Source organism: Palaemon carinicauda, chromosome 1, assembly GCF_036898095.1.
Source record: "Palaemon carinicauda isolate YSFRI2023 chromosome 1, ASM3689809v2, whole genome shotgun sequence".
Taxonomy (NCBI): domain Eukaryota; kingdom Metazoa; phylum Arthropoda; class Malacostraca; order Decapoda; family Palaemonidae; genus Palaemon; species Palaemon carinicauda.
Genome location: NC_090725.1, coordinates 86,520,690 through 86,547,396, shown reverse-complemented (window position 1 = coordinate 86,547,396; position 26,707 = coordinate 86,520,690). Strand labels below are relative to the sequence as shown.

General features: G+C 49.3%; 1 protein-coding gene across 2 annotated transcripts in view; it reads left to right on the top strand.

Annotated features, from left to right (window-relative positions):
* Ythdc1 (YTH domain containing 1) overlaps window positions 1-26,707 on the top strand; it is a 305,795-nt gene that overhangs the window by 37,104 nt on the left and 241,984 nt on the right. For both annotated transcript variants that reach the window (XM_068382583.1, XM_068382575.1), the window contains exon 3: window positions 9,447-9,614. In XM_068382583.1, the coding sequence (XP_068238684.1) occupies window positions 9,447-9,614 (168 nt within the window). The remainder of the gene's footprint in view (window positions 1-9,446; window positions 9,615-26,707) is intronic.

Genomic DNA, 26,707 nt, shown 5'->3' with positions numbered 1-26,707 from the left:
CTGCAACTCCTGACGGAACTTCCGAAGGAACTTCCCCCACGACACGAGCTACTCAGACAGCCACATTGCAACATCTTCCACAAAGCCGTAGCCTCGCTTCGGCTTCACGCCTGGAGACTATCCAGCGTCTCCTCACGGAGAGAGGCTTTTCGCAGCAGGTTGCGGAAAGAATGTCTCGTCACCTGCGAAAGTCCTCCGTGGGAGTCTACCAGGCGAAGTGGAGAGTCTTCTGTGGTTGGTGTCATGGGAGGGGTATCTCTGCACTCGATGCCACTATTCCAGCAATAGCGGAGTTCCTCGTGTATTTGCGGGAAGAATTGCGCCTTTCGGTCTCGGCGGTGAAAGGCTGTCGCTCAGCCTTAAGCCTGGCCTTTAGGCTGAAAGGAGTGAACATTTCTTCCTCGCTAGAACTTTCCTTACTCATATGTAGCTATGAGCTTACCTGCCCTCAGTCGGAAGTGAGACCTCCTCCATGGAACGTGGTTCGGGTTCTCAGGGCTCTGAAGAGACCTCCCTTCGAACCATTACGCCAGGCCTCTGATCGCCACCTGACTTGGAAGACGGCTTTCCTACTCGCGTTGGCCTCTGCCAAACGAGTTAGTGAACTTCATGGTCTCTCATACCACATCGCCCATTCAAGGGGATTGGGGGAGGTAACGTTCAGGTTCGTCCCTGAGTTTGTTGCCAAGACTCAGAACCCTGGAGTGCCGGACCCACGGTTCGACTCCTTCAGGGTCACGAGTCTCCGTTCTGTAACAAGTGACCCAGACCATCTGCTATTATGCCCAGTGAGGAGTCTGAGGCGTTACTTGAAGAGGACAGCTGCAGTTCGTCCCCGTGTGCAAGCGTTGTTTGTAAGCACGGCAAGGACTAAGAGGAGGGTCACCAAGAACACCATCTCGGCTTGGATTCGAAGGGTTCTCCATCACGCCTTGAATCCTGACCCTCCTCCGTCACGTCGCCCTAGGGCACACGACGTCAGGGGCATTGCTACGTCCTTGGCCTTTAAGAGAAACTTCTCTGTGACGCAGGTGCTACAAGCTGGGGTCTGGAAGCGTCAAACAACTTTCACAGCCCACTACCTGCAGGACGTGACTCAAAGTAGCCTCGGTACCTTTTCTATCGGCCCCGTGGTGGCTGCACAACAGCTAGTCTAACCTCAGGTAGCAGAAGGTTGAGGGCATTGTTACCCGGTCTCAGTCTGCGTGAATGAAAGAGTATGTCTGGCCCTTACTTCTTTCTTCATCCTCCCCTCTTGGGGAAAGCAGCATCCTAGTCTCTGCATAGCTGACCTCAACCTCTGCAGGTAAACCATGCTCCCTTGTGTTCCTAGTATTAAGTTAATACTGTCGCGTCCCCCATACCCTGACGAGGTGGTATTGGGAACGTCCTAGCCTAGATTTCCATCTAAAGGACTCCAGGTCAACTTCTTAGGACGAGTCACACTCTTCCTCCACACACAAACTTATGTAGGCCACACGTTCCTTGCGGAGCAAGGAACTTGCGAGGTGCAGGGACTCTTTTTCTCGAGTGCTACTCACTCGGATTCTGAGTCCCCGGGTAAAGCCAAAGCCAGTAAGGCTAGGGACTTTTCACCCATCCTAAGGGGTAAGTCACCCTATGTAAATAGCGTGGTTTGTATTTCGGTTACGGAACAAATGACAAATTCGGAGATAATTTGTATTTTTCCTAACCATACAAACTTTAGCTATTTACACATATTTGCCCGCCAGCCCTGTCCCCCAAGACAAGTCCTACCTCTAAGTGAAGTGAGGCATTTCACCGGTGTGGGGGGGAGGGGTAGCAAGCTACCCCTTCCCCTACCCCCTTGCTAACTAGCGCGGGGGTAGTTAACCCTCGTTAAAAATCTAATGGCTCGTCATTTTCAGCTACGCCGAAAGTAAACCCTATGTAAATAGCCAAGGTTTGTATGGTTAGGAAAAATACAAATTATCTCCGAATTTGTCATATTGTAAAACTGCACTTGCATATTTATAATGCTAACGCCTGAAGTTGAAACTTATTTTCTTAATTTATGATTTATGGGAGGTGTGTGATGTAACCATGAAATGTAAGTCGATATCGTAACCCAAGATCCTCCTTTATAAATGAATTTATTATGAATGAGGAAGGGACACCGAGTTAGGTTTCCAGAGTCTTGAAGGTAGGCTTGGACATGAGAAGGGACAAGAAATAGTTGGTCAGAAAAGCTGTAGACATTGAAGTTGAAGGACTAGCATGAAAGAAAGGCTAGTAAATTGTGGAAAAGTGAGTTCAATTGTCTTAACAGACCAGATGGGAGCTCAGGATAGAGCAGGGAATAGGTCACATTTCTCAATTAACCTTGTGAAGGGAAGAGCTGATGTAAATATTATTTGTTCCGATGCTCTACAAACCTTATTTAGTTTATTACGGATTATCTTTTGGCGAAGCTGGAAGACTAGCCATTAAGACTTCTTAGTGAGGTTGTAACTACCCAAACCACTAGTTAGCTGTGGTAGTGGGAGTTGCCAGCTACCCCTCTCACTCACACACCAGTGAAACCAAATCACTTTTTTTGGGCTGAGGAGAATGGACATGTCTGCTCTTTGCTCTCAAAAGACTTGGCTATTATATTCTGATTCTTTTTTCAGGTGTGTGTGTTTCTTCTTCTGCGTCCTCATACGGACTTGTCCAGGGACTGAGGGCCGCTCTTGCAGTACCCTCATGTCCTCCTTCTAGACTGACCCCCATTCATTGTGTCCGACCTGCAGGGCTGGTATGACCAGGGTAACACCTGTGAGGAGGGTAGGGAGTGGTCTACCTCCCAGTTGGAGAGATTTTGGTGCCAGCAGAAGTAGTAGCTCAGGAGGAATTCTTTGCCTTCGGTGTCTTCCTCAAGGGCGAAGTAACCTCAGACATCTTCTCTAACTCCCGTCGGTCTCTTTCCAAAGCTCCTGCTTGTTTGGCGGTCGAGTAGGAGCGTAAACCAAATTAATTACTCCAGGGCAACCTCGGTGATCCAAGGACGTTGCTGCTTCCCCTAGAGAAGAAGCTTTGCCCCCGCCCTTGAGGGAGTCCTCACTCTCTGATTTGTTGCCCGTTTGGCCGTCGCTGGGTGTGGCTGAGCCTCCTTCCAAGGATGTACTCATGGAACTTCTGCAGCGCAGGGCCCAGAGGGTTCTTTCTACGGTGTCCTCCGAAGTGGAAGTCCTGTCACCAGCAGGTGCTGTTATTGACCCTCTGGCTGTCTGCGAGACCCACCTCTAGCCTATCCTGCTCTTGCTAGCCATACGTGCCAATGAGACCAGCACACCCCCTCGCATCCCAATGATGATCTTCTGCTGACAACGAGACCTCACACGCCACCCTCGGATCTCTTTGTCCACCAGGGACTGAAGTCCTCTATGCGGGATCAGACCTTTGTCCTCGCCCTCCATTAGGCAGTGCTCCAGTTCCCAAGACTGATGATTTCGCCATTTTCTTGCTCGTGATTGTCATTCGCTGGCTCTTGCTCGTCACTCAACCTCTTGTGATCGTCACTCTGCAGATTGTCGTTAGCCAGCCTGTGATTGTTATTCACCTTCTGGATGCTCTACCTCTGCCCACTGCTCTTTTGTTCGCTATCACTTGTCCTCTCTTGATTGCCGTTCTTCAACACACCTCTCACCAGCTCTCTGTTTGCCAACCCGTCGTTCGCCATCTTGTCCTCCACCTAGACGATCTCCTACCTGACGACGCTCAGGTGCCCAGCGCTCGTCAGCGCGCCACGCTTCATCTCGCTACTCGCCATCTCACCGCTCGTCAGTATGACGCTCTATTGCTCACCGCTCTCCGACTCGTCATTCGCCTGCTCGCCGATTGCCAGTAGGTTGCTTGCCAACAAGTCTTTCATGCGCATTGCTCGCCAACGTGTCCCTCCTGCGCGACGACGCTCACCTGTTGTCGATCTCCAGTGCGTGATCGTCATTCTCCAGCCTGTTGGAGGTTTCCAAGGTCTACCCTTCCTTTTGAAGTTCTCTTTCACGATTTCCATTCTTTCACGCGCACTTCATGCGCTCCCTCGAGCAATCAAGGTCTGGTACCCCAACAACCAAGCAGAGAGGGAGCAGCAGTAGTGGAGCAGTCTACACCTTGTCAAGTTTCGCCAGAAAGAGGCAGACGACCTATTCCCTTCCCCGAAAGGTTCAGGGAACCATCGTATAAGTTTGCTTGTGTTCTTATCCCCCCAGGAAGACATGCAGATGCCTGTGCGGATTGATCAAGGCAAGCAACCTTCTTCCCCTCGGTTCCAGGTACTGAGGCAGCGTTCCTAAAGGAGGCGATCTCCACCACCAGGCTTCCCCAAGGACACCCCAGACCTGTCAACTGTAGGGAAGCCACCTTCATGGTCTGACACCGTGGTCAAAGCCGTCAGTCAGGCAGGGTTGACACAACTTAGCAAGGGCAGAGGTTCGTGCCTCCAACACAACCTCCTAAACAGAGGTCGAAAGTAGCTTCCACCCCAAGGATTCCTTTGGAAAAGTCGGTGTCCTCTTCTGCTTTTCCAATGGACCCTAGGAGGAGACCCATTTCTAGCAGGGCTTCAGAGCCTCCATGGTTCTCTCACCCATCAAAAGCTGCGAGGGGAGGTGCAGGGACTCAGCAGGATTTCTCTCACCTAGAGTTAACACTCGTCTTTATCAGAAAGGAGAAGAGGAGAATACCGGAGCCAACTCTGCCTCTCGCCGATCTTCATCATCCTTGTTAGAGCAGGGGCTTAAGATCTCTGCGGAGATCTCGCTCATGGCTTACTTCAGACCCTCTCCTATAGAGGTCGTGCCATTGGAGCTCTGACCTGTCTCCATACCACCGCTGGAGGACAAGGAACCTCCTGCAAGAGAGGTTCAGACCTCTACCGAACGGCAGGTACCTTCCAGACCTTCACTGCTGGAGGAATACCTGCCGTCTCGCAGAGTGTCTAAGGACGCCAAGACGGTTCCCGAGAACTCCAGGGCACAAGCAACTCCCATGCAAGAGAAAGCTAGGAGATCTTCCCCAGGAGCAGAAGTGTCAGCACACGACATTCCCTCAGTTGACAACCTCATCCCACCCCAAGCTCCTATGGGTGAGAACTTGAAGGTGGATGATGACATGGACTCGGAAGATGACTCGGTCCCGAGGGCTGCTAGTCCAAAGTTTCATTCGGAAGCTGAGCGAAGGGAGTCAGAATACACTTCTGGCAAGTCCTAGCCTGCATGATGGCTATCAATGGGTTGGTTAACTCTGAGACAGCTCCTCGGGAAGGCAAAGACACGGTCTTGGACCATGTTTATGGTACCCAACCACCTAAGACCAATGCAGCCCTGGCCTAGTTTAAAGGACTTGACAGCAGCCAGGGAGAAGGCATTTTCTTAAATTGCTGGTTCCTCTAGCTCTCTTTGAGGAGGCTCATCCTTCAAACTCCTCCCACCTCCCTTGATCCTGAAGAGGAGAGACTATGAGGTCACGGAGGAGCCCCTTCCAACATTGCCTCTGGATTCATCCATAGAGGCCCTCTCAAGGGGTATCCCAATAGAGAGACTTTCTGGGCTCTCAGCCTGGCTTTTGTCGTCTGAGATCCTGGACATGGAGAAGGTGACGAAGTATGCCATGCAGGCTGCTTCGTGGCTTAATCTATGGTTGGGATCATTGGGCCACCTTTTCAGCACCGAGGATTGGTCCAAGGAATCTACAAGGAGGTCCTTGAAACCTTTCTCTTGTTGGGCACTAGCACCTTGGTATTCCTCTCCTGTGAGGTTGTCAGCCTGTGGGCGAATGCAATTCTTAAGAGGTGGGATGCTGTGATTGAGAGTCCACAGTCAGGTCCCCAAGGCTTAGATCACTAGGCTCAGAAACTCCACCCTTGACGATCAGCGCTGTTTAAGCCAGAAGAGGTCTAGAAGATGGCAGCTGAATGATGGAGGAAGTCCACCAAGGACTCCCTTCTCCACAAGGCCTTACCTTATAGGTCTTATCGTAAAGCTCCTCTACCTTTCAGGACACAGCTTCAATCCACCAAACCCTCGACCAAGAGGACGGCAGGGTCATCCAAGAAGGTATCGAAGGAGCCTTTTCCTGGCAAAGATCCAAAGGGCTACAGACCATTCAGTGGTGGTGAGGAAAGGAGCAGAGGTTGTTCCCGTTAGGGAGGGGGCAATCCTCTCGCATGCCCACCGTTGAGGGCCATGTGAGTTTGGGGGAGCCTATAGGTCTATCTGCTGAGTAATCAGCAGCCATTGCCTGGCCCTCCCTGGTCCTAGCTTGGATGGAGATGCTTGATAGGGCAAGGTCACTGTCCCTTGCCACTGCCATTCATGAGCGGCCTTTAAACCTTTAAACTGACTCGGGATCCAGTTCCATTGAACTCCCACGCAAAGGGATCCACAAAGGAGCTGGCCCTCTGGGCTAAAGTTCAAACCATCTTGGAGAAGGGCTCTCTCCAAGAGGTTCTCGACGGCTCCTCAGGCTTTTCTGTCAACTCTTTCTTGTGAAAAAGTTGTCTGGAGGCTGGAGACCAGTCATCGATCTCTCGGCTCTGAACAAGTTTGTTCTTCAGACTTCGTTCAGGATGGAGATGGTAGACACGGTTATACAAGTGGTAAGACCACAGGACTTCATGTTCCCCCTAGATTTCAAAGATATGTACTTCTAGATCGCAATCCATCCGTCTTCAAGGAAGTATCTTTAGATCATACACAAGAACAGGCAATACCAGTTCAAGGTGCTGTGCTTCAGTGTTTCCACAGCACTCCAGGTCTTTGAAAGTGTGTTCGGCCTATTGTCATCTTGAGCTCACAGAATCGGCATTTGTCTCCTAAGAAATCTCGATGACTGGCTGATCCTAGCAGACTCGATGGTGACCCTTCTTCAATACCGAGACAGGCTGCTCGAGTTTTGTCAGGATATAGGGATCTTGATAAACCTTGGGATGTCATTCCTGCTCCCCTCTCATAGACTGGTATACCTAGGTGTGATTATAGACACGAAGTTACAGAAAGTTTATCCATCAGACAACAGAGTACACATGCGGAGGGAGGTAGTAAGCATGTTCCTCAGATGAGAAGAGCTTTCAGTCCTGAAGTGGTGTTTTCTCCTAGGTAACCTGGTATCCTTGTTCTGTCTAGTACCCAACGTTGAAGACGGTATTCCTACTCGATTTGGCTTCGGCCAAGAGGGTCAGTGAGCAGTATGTTCAATCTTCCGATGTCTCCTGCTCAAGGAGGAGGGTTGGGGGGCGTAATACTCAGCTTCGTTCCTGAGTTTTTTCAAAGACTCAGAATCTGGGTGTGCTGGATCCTAGATTCAGCCCATTCCGAATAGAGTCTACGTGCTGTAACTGAAGATCCAGGCCAACTGGTACTTTGCCGAGTGAGGAGTCTGGGGTGTTACCTTAATAGAACAGCAGCAGCTCGCCCCCTTGTATCAGCACGGGGAAGGTCAAGTGGTGGGTCACGAGGAATACAATTTTCTCCTGGATCTGTAAGGTCATTGAGTTTGCTCTCAATCCAGGCTCCCCTCAAAAATAACCCAGAGCTCATGACGTTGCAAGCTGGTGGGTGGAAGCATCAAACGACCTACACGTAACCCATAGGAACATGCATACATTGTCCATTGGACATGTGGTAGCTGCACAACAAGTGGTCTAAAACACCTCAAGCTCCTTGATGAACAAGTAGGAGAGGGTTAAGGGCTGAGGTTACCCGGGTGAGCCTGGGGTGAATGAATAAAGAATGACTGGCTTCCTTCTTCCTTTCACCTTCCCCTTGGGGAACTCGGCACCACGGAACTTAGCACAGCTAACCTCACCTCTCTGCAGGTAAGATTCATTTTGCTTGTGTATCCAAAGTATAGAAATAATACTTGTTGTGACCTCAGTACCCCTGCGAGGGATGTTGTTGGTCATTCTCAGTACTCTCTGATTCCTATGACTCAAGATCCTATTTACTAAGACCAGCCACATTGCTAGTATCACAAGCAAACAGCTTCTGCAGGTCGCTACTTGTGCATAGCACAGCTAATTTAATGAGGGTAGGATTCCTACTACCTTCGGTCCCATGTCGAAGAAGAAAGACCCCCAGGTCAAATATCAAGGCCCGTTGGTGAGGACTTCCTCCCTCCTAAGAGGTAAGTCATTCTATAAATAGCAAAGAGTTTGTACCACTGTTGGAAATGACAAATTTGTAAGTCACTTGTATTTTTCCTAACATACAAACCTAGAGCTATTTATACAAATTGGCCCGCCAGTCCTGTCCCCCAAGAATTCTACCAGAAAGTGAAATGGTTACTCAGCCCAGGTGTGTGAGTGAGCATGGTAGCCGGGCTACCCCCACTTCCCACCCGCTAACTAGCGGTTGGGGTAGTTATCCCTCGCTAAAATTATCATTGCTCATCTTTCAGCTTCGTAGAAAGTATATCCCTATTAATAGCTACAGGTTTGTATGTTTGGAAAAATACAAATTACTTACATATTTGTCATTTTCCACATGCACGCAGGTTACTAAGGCCGCTATCTGTGCATTGCACAAAGTTTTTAGCAAGGTGTCAGGGTTCTTCTTAGCTATATGCCAAGCCTTTACGTGAAAACCCAGGGTCAGTGGCCAAGCTAGTTGTTGGACTTCCATTTTTCTAATGGATGAATCATCAGTAATAAATTGCGTAACGTTTGTAGAGTGTTGGAACAAATGACAAAGTTGGAAGTAATTTGTATTCTTCTTAACGATACAAACCGGAAGCCATTTATAAAAATTTTCCTGCCATCACCTGTCCCTCATAAGTCCTTCTTGTAATAAAAAAGTGACTCAGTTTCACTGGTGTGTGCATGAGGGGTAGCTGGCAACCCACTACCCAACACAACCCCTGCTATCAAGCACTTGGAAGTCTTGATGGCTATTCTTCCAGGTTCGCCGAAAGATAATCCCTAATAAATAGCTACAGGTTTGTATCGTCAGGAAAAATACAGATTACTTTCAAATTTGTCATTTTGATGATGAGTATGGTAATGATATGGTCCACTAGCTTTGGCTGAAGTAAGTATGATGGAACTTTTTTTATGGGAATCTTTGGATTTTCACTAATATTATTTTATGATGCTTGCTATTTCCTCCTCACCAAAGTAAGGCATTTGTGTTTGTATGTAGAAAGTTATGGAAACCATGTTTTCCTTGGAAATTAAATTTTTAAAAATATATTTTAAACAATTTTTGTGATCCTAGTCAAGGTTATTTTACTAGTAAATGAAGTTGACACATCTCAATTGATTTAAGGCCTCTATACAGTATCCAATAAAGGCGTTCCTGAATATTTGCATTACGGGCACAGTGTATTTTGAAATGAAAATGTTATCTTTTATTACTGTAGCACAATTGTACAGTAATTAGAACATGACACATTAAGAAAAATATTGTTGTAAGATACAAAGAATTGTATAAAATCTTTTCTTTTTGCAGACAAGAGACGAAAGAAGGCTGTGGAAACAAAAGATTCACCAACCAAAACAAAAGAAAGTAAGGATTTGGCTGCCAAGAGAGCAAAGCTGAAGGAACGTCAAGATGCTGCTCGAGCAAAACGGGAAAGCAAGAAGAAATTAAAGCCTCCAAAAAAGGAAGGTGAAGGTGGTATGTACGGGTTTATTACTTTGTTAGTTGTAATATTTGAAAAGGAGAAGTTTGTTTCAATCCGAGTTTCTAGAGTAGAATTCCTGTACTGCTCTGTACAGGATACTTTAGAAATGCCAGAGCACTCTATAGATGGACATTTTATTGCTGACCATAATTTATCAAGTGTATCATGATTGTTCAGACTATGATAATTGAGCCCTTGGAAAAATTTGGGACTAGATTTACTGTGGTGTTTAGTTGGTGGAATTTAATGTAGTTTTTAATGCATGCTCATGATCAGCTGAGCTGAGATTTGTAATTGTACTGTCCACAATGTCCTGGAGACATACTTTAGTTGGACCTCCTTATCGATCTATACTGTGTTAGAGGCCCACCTCTAAAAGCCAAAATCTGCACGCAGTAGAAGATGCCAAACACTGTAGGTAGCAAATTAAATTTCATCATTACAAATACTGTAATTAAGTTGATGAACCTTGCCTTAAATAGATAATGCCATAATTGCTTTTAGACAAAAAAGGACACCCAGTATTGTAGCCCAGATAACCTTGCTGACTCAGATGAGTTTGCTCCTCAATTAAGATTATTCACTGTGACTGGTGTTTTCTTGTTCTTTTGCTCCTCCTCTTGAAGCAGTTTGTTACTTTGTAGTTTTGAATTATCACGGGAATATCCTCCAAACCTTAAGAATTTCTTAGTTGTGATGTATTCTGTTCAACTTACGTTAATACTGATGTATGACTTCATTCAAGAAGAAATGTAGGACATGGCCTTGAAGCCCTTTACTTTTAAGAACCTAAGACCATTCTCACATTTGAAGATCATCGTGTACCATCTCAAATATAAATGGAAAAGGAAAGACTAACAGTCTGCCTCTTCAAACAGAAATTGCTTTGCTACAGTTTCTTCACATTAGGGTATTCATCTAGGGTATGCAAAATTTAAAGCTGTAACAACTGTTGTATTCAAGAGTATGGAGCTTGAGTGGTGTGTTTGCACCAATTGTAGCCAGAACTACAATCCTAAGAAATGCCAATAATGCCAAATATAAGATAAATTATCCAGAAGTCAGATGCAGAATATAAGTATAGGATATGCAAGACTACTATCAAACAAGACAAAAAGGTTTGGTAACATCCAAAATTATAATGATGTAGAAAATCCAGGCAGAAGTATTACATCACTTGGACCTGGTAAGAAAAATATACAACCATCTAGAACACCTTTTGAGGCAAATGCCTGCCTCATATTCAGAATTAATGCCTCTGTCAAAGGTGTACTGTCCCCTACCACTGAATCTGACATAACTAGGCTATGCAGCACTCTATTCCAAAGTTGACAAGCATTGTATACAACTATTTCCTTAAGGGTCACCAGAAATTAAGGTTTTACAGTACAGTAATGCCTCACAACATGAAATTAATTTGTTCAGGAGTGGTATTTGTAACATGATTTTTTTTGTGTTCATTCTCATTTTAGATGTAAATCGCTTATTGTTCCAACATGGAGTACTTACCTCGAAATACTTTCTTAGGAGTATCTGGGATCTCCTCCCAACCGACCAGAGTTTTAAATATTAAACTTAGCTGGTGAATATATATATAGCTTACGTCTCCGACGGTCGACAGATTCCAAAAACTCGCGAGCGATCGCCATGATGGTTGCTGGGTGTGACCACCAGCGCCGACTATCGGCCAGATACCGCATATATTTCTCCAGGAATTCAGTTCTTCTCTGTCGATGGAAACGACAACATTGATTCCGCTCGCGCTTAACCTCAAAGTTTTCAACTAATTGGTGAAGTACTTTTTTCATGGTTTTATGGCTTTCGCCGTGTTGGATTATTCTCAAGCAATACGATCTTCAAAAGAAATTTTTTTGAAAGGAGAGAAAAATTTTTTACCCTTGTTTTTCTATAGAGAGAAGATGGCCGACCCTTCCCTCAGTGTACAGAAGTGTGTTAAAGGCTTTTAGTTTTTAGTATTTATTTTATCACTTTACTGTATAAATTATTGTTGATATTTATAGATTTACCTCTATATTTTTTATATCTCACCCGCCTTTATTAGGCCTCTTCGATTCTCTTTCCATTTATACTAAACACCGTGATAAATTTTATATTTTTGTTTATAAGCGACCTATGCCTATTCTTTGTAGGTGGTACTGACTTGGAAAACGAAGTTAAACAATGTTGAGCCCATTCAACTTTTATATATTATATTTGTTTAGATTGATGCGATGAATATTTTTAGGAAATATTTTAAGAAATTTATTCTTTGAATAGTCTTCGTGCTGTTTTCAAAGATGAACTAACGTTTATTTTATCTATGCTACGCAGTTTGCACTCTATCGTTACGATAGAGAAAGAGAGAATCACGGTTTCACTTTGCAGAAAGAGTTAATCGATTTTGACGTTCCGTTCATTCTTCTTGCAAACTGAAGTTTTTTAAATACTAATTTAAAGGAACATGTTAATTTTCAATTTCTTAGTCCTTTTAGTATTTTCCTTTAGTCAAATAACCTTTTATTGACATAGAGTGAGTGAGCCATTCTCTTGTGAGTGACAAGAGAGAGAGAGAGAGAGAGAACGATCCAGATCTTTATTCTCGTCCCAAGTCTCTATACAGGGAGTTTGGGAGTGAGTTACATTGTTCTTCTCGATTCAGATATTTACTCTCGTCCCAAGTCTGTGTACAGGGAGAGAGAGAGAGGATAAAACATAGTCCTTCACGTTCTAGTTTTTGTTCTCATCCCAAGGCACTGTACAGTGAGAGATTGAAAACGTAGTCCTTAGCGATCTAGTTTTTTAGTCTCCTCCCAAGACACTGATCTTTTTAACTTTATATATTTCCATTTTATTCTATATATATGTATATGTTTATTTATTTTTGCATGTGTGATTCATTCTGTACTAATGAGCTTACATTATACGACATATTTCGCAATTCTAACCTTTTGATTTAAGGGAGAATTGCGTGCTTCAGATAGAAATCAGCTTCATTCATGTCTAATGTGAAATTATTAAAAAATGCGAGTGTCAGTGAAGAAAGTGCGAAAAACATGTTCAGTGTTGCGGAGGGTTCGTCTGTTCGTGCTTGTCGCTTGCCTAGTCCGAGACCTCTTTCAGGCTCCCCTACCCCTGGGAGAAGGAATGTCGTAGGACCTAAGGGAGCGAGAGGCTTTAACCAATGAACAGACGTTCTCTCAAAGGTATCAGACGTTGCTCCTCAAGCACGTCCTTACCATAAGACAGGAGAGACTATGTTCTCCTCGTCTTCCGATGACTCGTTTAAAAAAAAAAAAAAAAAAAAAAAAAATCTTGGCATAAGGTTTCGAGACCGTTGAAACGTAAATTAGTTCCTTCAGAACAAGATCAACGTCCTAGCTGTAGTGATCATGAGGGTCCCGTTCATAGCGATGACGTTCATGTACAGACGTTACCGACGTCACGATCTATTCTGAGTGCGGTTGATCCGAAGTTAAGTGTTTTGCAAGATATGCTGTTAAAGCTTTCTTCTTTAATAAAAGCTTATGATCCTGTTCCTGTGAGAAAGGATCCTTTGCTTGTTGTACGTCACGGTTCTGGAATACGTGATTCAGGTCTTCAACCTTCTAAACGAGATTTGTTACGTCACGCTGACGTTATCCCTAGTGTCAGCTTTGCTGTTAAACGAGATGCAGAGCATAAATTTCGATGTAACTTTGATCGAGTCAGTTAAGTTGAGTCATAACTTTGTTCAGCAGTCACTGCAGTTCCGCCGAGACTTTGAACGTCAGCCACCGCAGTCATGACGTGACGTTGAGCTGCAGACACCGCAGACACGACGTGACGTTGAGCGGCAGACACCGTAGACACGACGTGACGTCGAGCGTCAGTCACCGAAGTCACGATATAGCATCGAACAGCAGTCACCGCTGTTACTACGTGACGTTGAACGTCAGTCACTTATGTCACGACGTGTAATAGAATAACATTCGACCCTCCAACTTTAACTTCTGCTCATATACAAGTTGATGTAGCCTGTCAGGCTTTACCTTCACGTCATTCTGAATATAAATCTCCTTCTCGCAAGACTTTAGATTTATCAGATGATGTGCCTTCTGAAGAAGAAGTTGATGACCCCCTTTCAACTAATGTACCTTTGGGGATTCATTCAGAAGAGGAGGAACCTAGGGTTGTCCAACAATCCCTTGTTTAAAAAAAAAAAAAAAATTATGAATATCTTTAGGGAAATTTTTTCTCATTTTGTAACGGCTGCTCCACGTTCTCCGCCGTCTGAGTTTACTCTTGGCTTGACTTTCTTTGACTCCTACATATACGAAGTCAGTTCTCTCTCGTTCTTCCAAGAGAGCCATGCGTTTACTGGGAGACTGGTTGGAATCCAGGAGAAGTTTAGGCAAGTCTGCTTTTGCTTTTCCTCCTTCTAAATTAGCTTCTCGCTCGAGCGTCTGGTATGACACAGGAGAAGTTTTCGGCTTGGGAGTACCTGCCTCTGCCCAGGGAGACTTCTCAAGCCTAGTGGACTCTCCTCGTCGTCTAGCCATGAGACGCTCCAAGATTTTATGGTCTTCTTCAGAGCTAGACCATCTCCTGAAAGGAGTTTTTCGAATGTTTGAAGTATTTAATTTTTTGGATTGGTCCCTGGGAGCCTTAAGTAAGAAGGTCTCTCCAGCGGACAATGATATTGCTGTACAAATTATGTCATGCATGAACAAGGCCATAAGGGATGGCTCCAATGAACTGGCAGCCACGTTCACTGCAGGAGTACTTAAGATGTAAGTGCACTCAATGTGTTCTTTGTCAAGACAAAGTTCACGATGGAGACTACCAAATCTGTCTTGGCAGCAGTAAGGGAAGGCGACTGGATGGTCTCTCTCGACCTTCAGGATGCATACTTCCACATCCCGATTCATCCAAACTTTCAACAATATCTGAGGTTTGTGGACGGAAAAGTAGTGTACCAATTTCGAGCACTGTGCTTCGGCCTCAGTCCTGCTCCTCTTGTTTATACAAGGCTCATGCGAAATGTAGCAAGCTTTCTACATTTTTCAGGGATCAGAGCCTCCCTTCATTTTGACGACTGGCTAATCAGGGCGTCGTCATTAAGTCGCTGTCTGGAGAACCTCAAATGGACATTAGACCTAACCAAGGAGCTAGGTCTCATAGTGAATGTAGAGAAGTCGTAACTTACTCCATCCCAGACTATTCTTTATTTGGGGATGGAGGTACAGTGTCGAATTTTTCGGGCTTTTTCGTCTCCCACAAGAATGGAACAAGTTCTGTTAAAAGTCCGTCACTTGCAAGAGAAAAACAGTTGCTCAGTAAGAGTTTGAACGAGCCTCGTGGGAACTCTTTCATCGCTGGAGCAGTTTATCTCTCTGGGGAGACAACCTTTGCCCTCTCCAATTTCACCTAAACCATTGGAACAAGGAGAAGGGCTTAGAGAGTATCTCTTTCCCAATCTCCAACTCTGTCCAGACATGTTTGACTTGGTGGGACAGCAACGTCAGACTTCGAGAAGGTCTTTCTCTTGCGATCAAGAACCCAAACCATGTGTTGTATTCAGATGCATCGGATTTGGGTTGGGGACTGCCACTGGCCAATCTGGAATGCTCGGGTCTTTGGTCCACGGATCAGAAGAAACTCCATATAAGGTAAGAAACATCTCTCTTTTGACGAGTTTCGTGCAAGGAGAAATGAATGTCTTAGCGGACTGCCTCAGCAGAAGAGGACAAGTCATCTCCATGAAGTGGACGTTGAACAAGACTGTGTGCGAGAAGCTATGGATGACATGGGGTCAACCCACCATAGATCTATTTGCGACTTCACTGACAAAGAGGCTCCCAACTTACTGCTCTCCAGTTCCAGATCCAGAGGCAGCCCACATAGACGCTTTCCTGCTGGACTGGTCTCGCCTAGACATATATGCCTTTCCACCATTCAAGATCCTAGACAAGGTTCTTCAGAAGTTCGCTTCTCACAAAGGGACCAGGTTGACGTTGGTTGATCCCCTCTTGCCGTCGAGAGAATGGTTCACAGAGGTTCTTCTATGGCCGGTGGACATTCCAAGAACTTTACCGTTACGGATGGATCTCCTGCGTCAGCCTCTTGTAAAAAGATTTCATCAGTCTCCTCGCGCTTCGTCTAACTGCCTTCATTCTATCGAAAGACTCTCTAGAGCTCCTGGGTTTTCGAAGGAGGCAGCTAGAGCGATCGCAAGAGCTAGAAGGTCCTCTACCATCAGGATCTACCAATCCAAATGGGAGGTATTTAGAGACTGGTGCAAGTCCTCCTCTATTTCCTCTTCCAATACCACTGTAGCACAGATTGCAGACTTTCTACTTTATCTTAGAAATGATCGCATCCTTTCTGCCTCAACTATTAAAGGCTACAGAAGCATTTTAGCTTCAGTTTTTAGACATAGAAATTTAGATAATAAAGATTTTCAAGACCTTCTCAAGTCTTTTGAGACTTCCAAGGAGCGTCAGATCACTACTCCTGCTTGGAATTTGGACGTGGTCCTTAAGTTCCTTATGTCTGAAAGGTTTGAGCCGTTGAATTCAACATCACTCATAGATCTTACACTCAAAACTCTCTTTTTAGTGAGCTTGGCTACCGCAAAGAGTTAGTGAAGTATATGCCTTCAGCATAAATATCGGCTTGTGCGCTAATAAAGCAGTATGCTTGCTTCAACTTGGTTTTTTAGCCAAAAGAGAACGGCCATCTCGTCCATGGCCTAAGTCGTTTGAACTTCCCAGTCTATCTGAAATTGTTGGGAACGAAATTGAAAGAGTCCTGTGCCCTGTAAGAGCTCTTAAATTTTATTTAAATAGAACCAAACCGCAATTCAGAGGCTTTATGGTGTTTGATTAAAAAAGACCACCTTACCGATGTCGAAAAATGCGTTGTCATATTTTATTAGACTTTTAATTAGAGAGGCTCACTCTCATTTAAGTGATAATGAAGTTAGAGCGGTGGCAACTTCAGTAGTGTTCAAACAAAATAGATCCCTTGGAAGCATTATGGACGCAACCTTTTGGAGGAGTAAATCTGTGTTCGCTTCACATTATTTAAAAAATGTCCAGACTCTTTATGAGGACTGCTACATGTTGGGTCCATTCGTAGCAGCGAGTGCAGTAGTGGGTGAAGGTTCTACCACTACATTCCCTTAATCCCAATATCCTTTTTCTTCTCTTGAAACTTTTAATTTTTTGGGTTGTACGTGGAGACTAAGAAGTCTTCCGCAATCTTTTGATTTGGTGGGTGGTCAAACTTGTTTCTTGAGAGCGGCCAGATCAAGGGTATTGATGAGGTCCTGTTATAGGGGTGTTCACCCTGATTATAACAGCTCTTAGAAGTCTTTCAGCATCCTGAGAGGATCGCAGGGCTTCGTAAGGATAGCGGACTAATGAGTCTGAGTATTCATCAGAGTCAGCTTCCTTATCAGGTACCTATACTTAAGTTTGTTTTTTGAATATTTGTCAAAAACTCTTGAGCATATACTCCTTTAATGTTTTAATACTGGTCTCTACCCTCCACCATGGGTGTGAATCAGCTATACATATATTCACCGGCTAAGTTTAATATTTAAAAATGATATTTTCAATTTAAAATAAATTTTTGAATATACTTACCCGGTGAATATATATAATTAAAGGCCCCCCCTTCCTCCCCGATAGAGACCCTACGGGCTGAGAAGAACTGAATTCCTGGAGAAATATATGCGGTATCTGACCCATAGTCGGCGCTGGTGGTCACACCCAGCAACCATCATGGCGATCGCTCGCGAGTTTTTGGAATCTATCGACCGTCGGAGACGTAAGCTATATATATATATATATTCACCGGGTAAGTATATTCAAAAATTTATTTTAAATTGAAAATATCATTTTTGTGTAGTTTACCCTAGTCCCGTTTTTTATGAGGGGTAACCTCAGGTGGAGTGATAGGCCCCCTGAGGCTAACCCCGGGTCAGAGAGTATGCTTGCTCAGGTCTCGATCTCCAGTAAGTTCTCTGGTCGCGTCGCGATAACATCTCGAAGCTCTCTCCTTACCCAGTGCGACCCTTTGTGTCTCACGCGGTCCCCACGTGGACCCATTGTGGTCATTCTATACCCTTTCCTACTTTTCTCCTCTGTGTTCGTCGTGTAGGGGCAGCTTATGTTCTCCTACAGCCACGTGTCCGGAGTGCGAGTCCTGGAACGAGGTGCAGTGGGTGCGCTTCGGCACCAAAAGAAGAAGGCGTCCAAGAGGTCACATAGGAAGCCAAGCCTCTCCTTGCCGCTTACTTCTCCCGATGCCTCAGCCACCTTCCCCTACCCAGAGTAGGGGACGAGGTAAGTCAGTTGTGGGGAAGAGGCCCATTGCTCTTCCCCAGGAGTCTGAGTGGGTGCGGTATAGCACCAAGAAGAAGTAGGTGACGAAGAGGTCGCCTAAGAAGCCGAGCATCCCTTCCTCCCTTGCTTCGCCGGGCGTCTCGTCTGACCGAGCTTCCCTACCACCCTCCCCTACCCAGAGTAGGGGACGAGGTAAGTCTGTTGCGGGGAAGAGGCCCGCGGCCCTTTCCCAAGAGTCTGATCTTCAGGATAGTGGGGTTGTGGGGTCATTCCAGGCGAGTGAGGGGCCTGAGGGAGGGGCGGGAGTGTGTACGGGAGACGGACTCATCATGGCAGGTTCCAGTCGACAGGCATAAGACCGCGAAGGTTCCGGCTCCATCCGCCCAGCGGAGAGAGTCGCCCCTTCGGTCTGGCAGCCGAGTCCTGACCTCCAAAGGCCACCTAGCTCGTCACGAGCGCAGCCGTCGTCTTTCCTCGACGGGCAGGCCCGCAGATACGAGAACCTCCGGAAGAGATGTTGGACCCAGGACGGAGGCCCCCGTCCCGATGGCGATGTCCGTCCTTCGACGGGAACCCCCGCGAGAGCGTCGGTCCAGGACTCCCCCACGTGTGAGGTCCTCTGTCGGAGTACCCCCGTCACATGTGTCAGCGCGCCCGTCGGAAGATCTCCCAGAAGGAGGCACAGAAGAAGTCTTCCCCCTAGGGAGGAATGGGTGCGTGTCGCCATCCCATGCAGACACCTCCTGGGAGCTTCAGCAGTTCCGGGTACCTCTGGCTGGCTCCCAAGGGCTCGTTCTCCCTCTCCGAAGTACACGCCCTACAGCAGGCTCTGGCAGACCGGCATAAGTCCGCGAAGGTTCCGACTCCTTCCGCCCAGCGGAGAGTCGCCCCTTCGGTCTGGCAGCCGTGTCCCAGCCTCCAAGACTTCGACAGGCCGGCCAGAACGTGAAAGACAACCAGCAGCCACGAAGAAGCCCGCAGCAGCTTGGTCCTCCATGGGGAGAGACAAGTCCAGGATGGAGGCCTCCGTCCCAGCGGCGATGCCCGTCCTCCATCCAGAGCCGCCGAAGTCGTACCACGACAAAGGATGTCTTCACCCCAAGCGGGGCCCCCCGTCGTAGGTGCTCCTTCTCAGGCAGAAGGGCATCCGACGGAAGGCTCAGCGGACGAGGCCCCCGCGTACAGAAAAGTACTAGCCCTCATTAGACGGGACCACAGGCTGGACGAACCGAAGCCCGCGACGGATGAGGACTGGCTCTCGGGCCTCAGCAGGTTGGTAGATACCCCTGTGCAGCAGAGGCCCTCACTGGCTGGCTCCCTAGAGCTCCTTCGCCATCCTCGCGGTACGTCTCCTCCAGTAGACCCGATCATAGATGGAAGTCATCGCACCAGGTCTCGGTCGACAGGCATAAGCCCGCGAAGGTTCCGACTTCTCCCGCCCAGCGGAGAGAGTCGCCCCTTCGGACTGGCAGCCTTGTCCCGGCCTCCGGTTCTTCGATAGCTCGCCCTGAACGAAGGAACCAACCAGCCAGCACGGGGAAGCCCGCGGCTCCATGGATCTCCGCAGGAGCTCCATCCGTCCAGCGGAGGCAGCCGCTGGCTCGTCCCGGCAGCATGGCATCCATACCCGGTACCACGACAGCTCCATTCAGGCTTCGTGGTCAACCGCTGGTATACCAGGGTACTCAAACCCCACGGATTCCCCGGGAGAGGGTAGACCCATGACGGATACCTCCGTCCCGGTGGCTCCATCCGTGATGGAGCTAGCCGCTCCATCGTCCTGGCCAGCCCCATCCAAGCATTGGAGGTGGCTGCTGACACACCCATGACGGCTACCTCCGTCCCGGCGGCTCCATCCATGATGGAGCCAGCCATGCCATCGTCCCGGCCAGCCCCATCCAAGCATCGGAGGCGGCCGCTGACATGGCTGGGTACTTAAACCCCACGGATTTCCCCGGGAGGGGGTAGACCCATGACGGCTACCCCCGTTCCTGACGGCTCCATCCGTGACGAAGGCAAAGTGGTTTTCCCCCTAGCGGGTAGAGCAGGGCTATTGCCTCCCCAGTGCCTGCCTCAGTGGCCGCTGGAGAGAGGCCCCCCCCCCCCTGCACCTTTGCGCAGTGCCTCTTCGGCTCCGTCCGCCCGTCGGATGTAGAAGTTGGCACACGTATCTTTCCCTTGCCTTGCCCCCCGTAGAGAAGCATCGACTCCACAGTTAGCCTTCAGACCCTCCTACTCGGGCTCCAGGAGAGGGCGTTCAGGCCGCGGCTCTTGAAGGAGATAGGAGGGGAGGCCCCCTACTCCTGCCAACGCCTCAGGTGGGGGGATGCCTCAAATGATCTTGGCAAGCATGGCGGGACCACGGAGCGGATCCGTGGACCGTAGCAGTACTAAAGGAGGGGTACAGGCTGCCCTTCCTAGCGGACCCCCACCTCGGATCCCAGATCAACAGGCAGAGCGGTTGGCACCCAAGGACCCCTTGAGAGTAGCAGCAGGAAGAAGGCTCGGCAATGCTGGCGGAAGGGGCAGTAGAACCAGTCAAGAAACCGGGTCCTGGGTTCTACAGCAGGCTCTTCCTGGTGGAGAAGGCGACAGGGGTCTGGAGACCGGTCATAGACCTTTCAGCCCTCAACAAATTCGTGTGCAAGACCGACTTCAAGATGGACACTCCGAAGTTGGTCCTAGCTGCCTTGAAGGAGGAGGACTTCATGAGGTCCATAGCCCTCAAAGACGTCTACTTCCAGGTCCCTGTCCACCCCTCCAGGAGGAAGTTCCTAAGGAGTACCCAAACGTTGCAGTTCAAAACCCTATGCTTCGGACTGTCGACAGCCCTCAGGGCTTCATGAGGGTCTTGGCAACAGTTTCAGACTGGGCGCACGAACAGGACGTCCGCCAGAGTCGGTACCTAGATGACTGGTTGTTGCTTTCAGCCTCAGAGGAAGTACTGAGGGAACAAGGCGCGAAGCTCCTGCAGTTCTGCAATGTCTTGAGTATCATCATCAACCTGGAGAAGTCCCAGCTGATACCCTCCACCAGGATGACCTACCTAGGGTTGGTCCTAGACTCCCGGATGGCGAGGGCCTTCCCCTCCGCGGAGAGACTGGACAACCTGAAACAGATACTCTGGCCCTTCTTGTTGGGCCAGCCCAGGAGAGCCAGGGACTGGCAAAGACTGATAGGACTCCCCGTACAAGATAGTCCTGGTGTCCCCGGAGACGAAGGAAGTCCTGGAGTGATGGCACGTCAGAACGAACACCCTCAAGGGAATGCCCTTTGCAACCGACCCTCTGGAGATGCTCCTGTTCACGGACGCAACTAAGGAGGGCTGGAGTGCCCATCTTCTCGACAAAACGGCAAAAGGTAAATGGGAAGTCCAGGAGACGAACCTGCACAAAAACGTGCTGGAGATGAGGACCGTACAAAGGGCGTGCCTAGAGTTCGTCCATCTACCCCGGGGAAGTACCGTGGCTCCGGTGTGCGGCAACGCCACGGTGGTGGACTACGTGAAAAAGCAAGGAGGACTGAAGTCGAAGGAACGGTGCAGTCTCACGGTGGAGTTCCTAGAATGGGCCGAAGTGGAACATAATAAATTTTTCAGCCAGGTTCTCTCCAGCGTAGAGGAACGTCCTGGCCGACGGCCTCAGCAGGATGGGTCAAGTGGTAGGGCCCGAGTGGTCCCTACACCCAGAAGTGGTCAAAACCCTCTTCCTGAAGTGGGGCTCGCCGGTGATAGACCTCTTCGCCACGAGACTAAATGCACAGCTCCCCGTGTTTTGTTTTCCTGTGCCAGATCCAGTAGCAGCGTTCGAGGACGCCTTCCAACACCCTTGGGGCAACCTCGATGTTAACGACTTCCCACCCTTCGGGATGCTCAGACAGGTCCTCACAGGGTGAGATGGACGGCCAACCTGTGGGTGACTTTGGTAGCGCCCTGGTGGCCAGAGAGATAGTGGTTCGCGGATCTAAAGGAACTGGCACGCCTTCCACATGGGCCACTTCCAGACAGACCAGACCTTCTCCGGCAGCCTCACTTCCAGAGGTTCCACGAAAACCCTCGGTCCCTCCGCCTTCACGTGTGGAGGTTATCGAGCGTCTCCTGAGAAAGGAAGGATTTCCGTCGAGGACGGCATCAAGGATGTCAGGGTACCTGAGGCGTTCGTCAGTCAAGGTGTACCAGGCGTAGTGGGCTACCTTTTCTAAGGGGTGCTCCTCGAAGAACATCAGGCCGTTAGGGGCCTCCATTCACGAGATAGCCGACTTCGTGGTCTATCTGAGGTACGAAGTGGGCACGTCCATCCCAAGTCTTCCTCCTGAAGGACCTAGACATAGGTGCCTCCAGATATATCTCGACGCTCATCAAGAGCTTCGAGCAGTTGTGTTCCCCCCAAGCCACTAGAGTGCCCCAGGGGGATTTGGCTAGGGTACTGAAGATGCTTTCAGAACCTCCCTTCAAGCTTCTAAAAGACATTCTAGACAAGGAGCTCACCCTCAAGGCAGTCTTTTGTTTAGCTCTGGCACCAGCAAAGAGTAGGTGAGATTCATGGCCTGTCATACGAGATCTCACACTTGAAGGGCTGGCGAGAAGCTACCTTCAGATTCTTACCCTCCTTTGTAGCCAAGACTCAGAATCCAGCTGCTTGGGACCCCAAAGTTGAACGGTTCTCAGTGCCAGCTATCCCTCGCTTGGACAACCCGAGGGACTTGCTGCTGTGCCTTGTCAGGGCAGTATGGCAGTATTTAGAGAGGACAGCTAGACTTTGTCCCGAGATCAAGAGTCTGTTCATTTTCCTCGGGACTGTGAAGAAGCCAGTCTCCAAGAACACTACAGTATCTCCTGGCTAAGGCAAGTGATCGTCAGGCCCTACAGTAGTGCAGGGGTCCCCCTTCCAGGAAAGCCCAGACCCCACGACATTAGAGGTCTAAATACTTCATTGTCGTTTGAGAAAAACATGGCAGTGGACCAAATCCTGAGGGCAGGTACTTGGTCTAGCCAGTCGACCTTTATGGCTCACTACTTGAAGGACTACTCGAGAAAGTCCCTGGACGGGTTCTCGCTCGGCCCCGTCATTTCCACGCTCCAAACGGTTTAAAGGTGTAGCCCCAGTTGTAACTGCAGGTAGTAAGTCCAAGAGACGCAGGTTCCTTCCTGAGCCCCCTTGTTCTTCCTTCCCCTATTCTCTTACCGGAAATGACTCGGGTAGCCCTCTGAAACTGCCATGGGATACACTATCATTGGAAGGACATGTCTCCTAGGATTCTTGCAGAAGTGAATTACTTAGACACTAAGATGGTTTTTTGCGTAGTTTTCCCTATTTTCTCGTGTTTTCCTTGAGGTCAGCAGAACCTAGTCTCCTACCTAGGTTCCTCTTCTATGCTCGTCACGGTCTCTAGGTCCTGAAGGACACTCCCACCTCCTAAGGTATAAGTCTCCTAAGAAAGTAGTTCGAGGTAAGTACTCTGTGTTCGAACAAATCACAAATTCTAAGTAATTTGTATTTTTCCTAACAGTACTTACCTCGAACTACTTTCGGGTAATGGCCCACCCATCCTACCCCGAGTCACCATCTCCCGCAGCCACCTCCTAGGAGCTTCAGCAGCCCTGAGTACCTCTGGCTGGCTCCCTAGAGCTCCTTCACCATCCTTGCGGTACGTCTCCTCCAGCAGACCCGATCATCGACGGAAGTCATCGCACCAGGTCTCGGTCGACAGGCATAAGCCCGCGAAGGTTCCGGCTTCATCCGCCCAGCGGAGAGAGTCGTCCCTTCGGACTGGCAGCCTTGTCCCGGCCTCCGGTTCTTCGATGGACCGCCCTGAACGAAGGAATCAACCAGCCAGCACGGGGAAGCCCGCAGCTCCATGGATTTCCTCAGGAGGGAGTAGACCCATGACGGCTACTTCCGTCCCAGTGGAGCTGCCCGCTCAGCGAGTCGAGCCGCAAAGGGCTCTCCACGAGAAAAAGAATCCTCCATCTCACGCGGAACCCTCCATCGTAGACGTTCCTGCTCAGGCGGAGGACCAGTTGGCCGAAGGCCTCGTGGATGGCGGCGAATGTTCGACAGACGAGGTCTCCACCTATAGGAAGGTCCCTCATCAGGCGGCATCATAGGCTGGATGAGCCGAAACCCTCGACAGATGAAGCCTGGCTCTCCGGACTTAGCAGGCTAGTGGATAACCCTGTGTAGCAGAGGCCTTCGCTGGCTCTTCCCCTGGCGAGGGACGTTAGGCTGGGTATGGACCACATAGATAGGTTCATAACCAGCCTGGCGGACAAGCCCAGGAATCAGAGCGCCTCCAAACTCCTCCAGGGTCTTAAAACACAAAAACGCTTTTATCTCCCGGAGGGGTGCCGCGGAGGTCCCTGTACAGTGGAGCCAGCGATTGCTATCCTGAACCAGGGAGTGGCTGAAGATAGGGCATCCTCCACTCCAGTGTGTTTCCAGCAGAAACCTCCATGATGAAGGATATGGCCCTGGATTTAGTCTACGTATCTTCATGGTTAGACTAGTGGGCCTGCACGTTGGTAGGCTTTCAGGTCTCTCACGACCTCTCCGTCCCCGAGAATCAGTCCTTGCTGAGGGAGCTGATTAGTTCGGGGGGCAAAGCACTCAAGTTCCTGTCATACCAGTCCCGCACTCAGGCAGCCAACTGGGTCCTGCAGAAGAGGGACACAGTCCTGAGCAAGCTGGTCAGGAGACTACCGGACAGAGAGGCGAGAGCCTTGAGGAACTTACCACTGTGGGGCGAGTCGGTGTTCCCCCTGAAGGCAGTAGAAGAGACTATGGAGAGGGTCAGGAAACTTAAGGTAGCGGGAGACCCCAGACCCCCTCCGGCAAGACGACCTGCCCACAGGAGATCCTCTTCGGATGTCTCTCACCCACCCCGCGCTTCGCCGATCCAGCCTAGAAGGGACACCCCGTCGGTGTCTTGGCACCCGCCCTCACAGCCCTCCCGTAGGGGTACTTCGGCCCCTCAGACTAACTTCAGGCCAACCTACTCTAGCTCCAGGAGAGGACGTTCCAGCCGCGCCTCTCAAAGGAGATAGGAAGGGAGGCTCCCTGCTCCTGCCGAAGCCTCAGGTAGGGGGATGCCTCAAACACTCTTGGCAAGATTGGCGGGACCACTGAGCGGATCCCCGGACCGTAGCAGTGCTGAAGGAAGGGTACAGGTTGCCCTTCCTAGCGTAACTGCCCCCTCTGATCCCGCACCAGCAGGCGGAGTGGTTGGTGCCCAAGGACCCCTTGAGAAGAACAGCATTGCAGGAGGAAGTTTCGGCCATGCTCGCAAAATGGGCAGTAGAGCCAGTCAAGGATCCAGGACCGGGGTTCTACAGCAGGCTCTTCTTGGTGGAGAAAGCGACAGGGGGCTGGAGACCGGTCATAGACCTTTCAGCCCTCAACAAGTTCGTGTGCAAGACCGACTTCAAGATGACACCCTGAAGTCGGTTTTGGCGGCTTTGAGGGAAGAGGACTTCATGATGTCCATAGACCTCAAGATCCAGATCCCTGTCCACCCCTCCAGCAGGAAGTTCCTAAGGGTGAAATGGGGTACCCAGACGTTACAATTCAGAACCCTCTGCTTCAGACTGTCGACAGCTCCTCAGGTCTTCACGAGGGTCTTTGCAACAGTCTCAGCCTGGGCACACGAACAGGGCATCCGCCTGATTCGGTACCTAGACGACTGGTTGTTGCTTTTAGCCTCAGAGGAAGCACTGAGGGAGCAAGGCGCGAAACTTTTGCGGTTCTGCGGTGTCTTGGGTATCACCATCAACCTGTCGGACCAGCCCAGGAGAGCCAAGGACTGGCAAAGATTGATAGGCCACCTCATGTCGTTGGAGAAGTTGGTCCCCCAGGGGAGGCTCAAACTCAGGGGAGTTCAGTGGAACCTGAAGGAGATCTGGAACCAGGGGAACTCCCCGCACAAGATAGTCACGGTGTCCCCGGAGACGAAGGTAGTTCTGAAGTGGTGGCACGCTAGAACAAACACCCTCAAAGGAATGCCCTTCGCAGTCGACCCTCCGGAGATGCTGCTGTTCACGGATGCATCCAAGGAGGGTTGGGGAGCCCATCTTCTCGACAAGGCAGCGAAAGGAAAATGGGACTCCGAGGAGAGGAGCCGCCAGATAAACGTGTTAGAACTGATGGCCGTGCAAAGAGCATGCCGAGAGTTCGTCCATCTACCCCGGGGAAACACCGTGGCTCTGATGTGCGACAACGCCACGGTGGTGGCCTACGTGAAAAAGCAAGGAGGACTGAAATCGAAGGCGCTGTGCAGTCTCAACGGAATTCCTGGAATGGGCAGAGGAGGAACAGATCAAGATCACAGCCAGGTTCATTCCGGGAAAGAGGAACGTCCTAGCCGACGGCCTCAGCACGATGGGTCAAGTAGTAGGGTCGGAATGGTCCCTACACCCAAGAGTGGCCAAGACCATCATCCTGAAGTGGGGCTCTCCGGTAATACACCTCTTCGCCACGAGACTAAATGCACAGCTCCCCGTGTTTTGTTTTCCTGTGCCAGATCCAACAGCAGCGTTCGAGGACGCCTTTCAACATCCTTGGGACAATCTCGACATATACGCCTCCCCCCCCTTCGGGATGCTCAGACAAGTACTCAACAGAGGGAGGCCGGCGAACAACCTGTGGGTGACTTTGGTAGCGGCCTGGTGGCCGGAAAGAGAATGGTTCGCAGACCTAAAGGAACTGGCGCGCCTTCCACCTTGGCCCCTTCCGGACAGGCCAGACCTTCTCCGGCAACCTCAC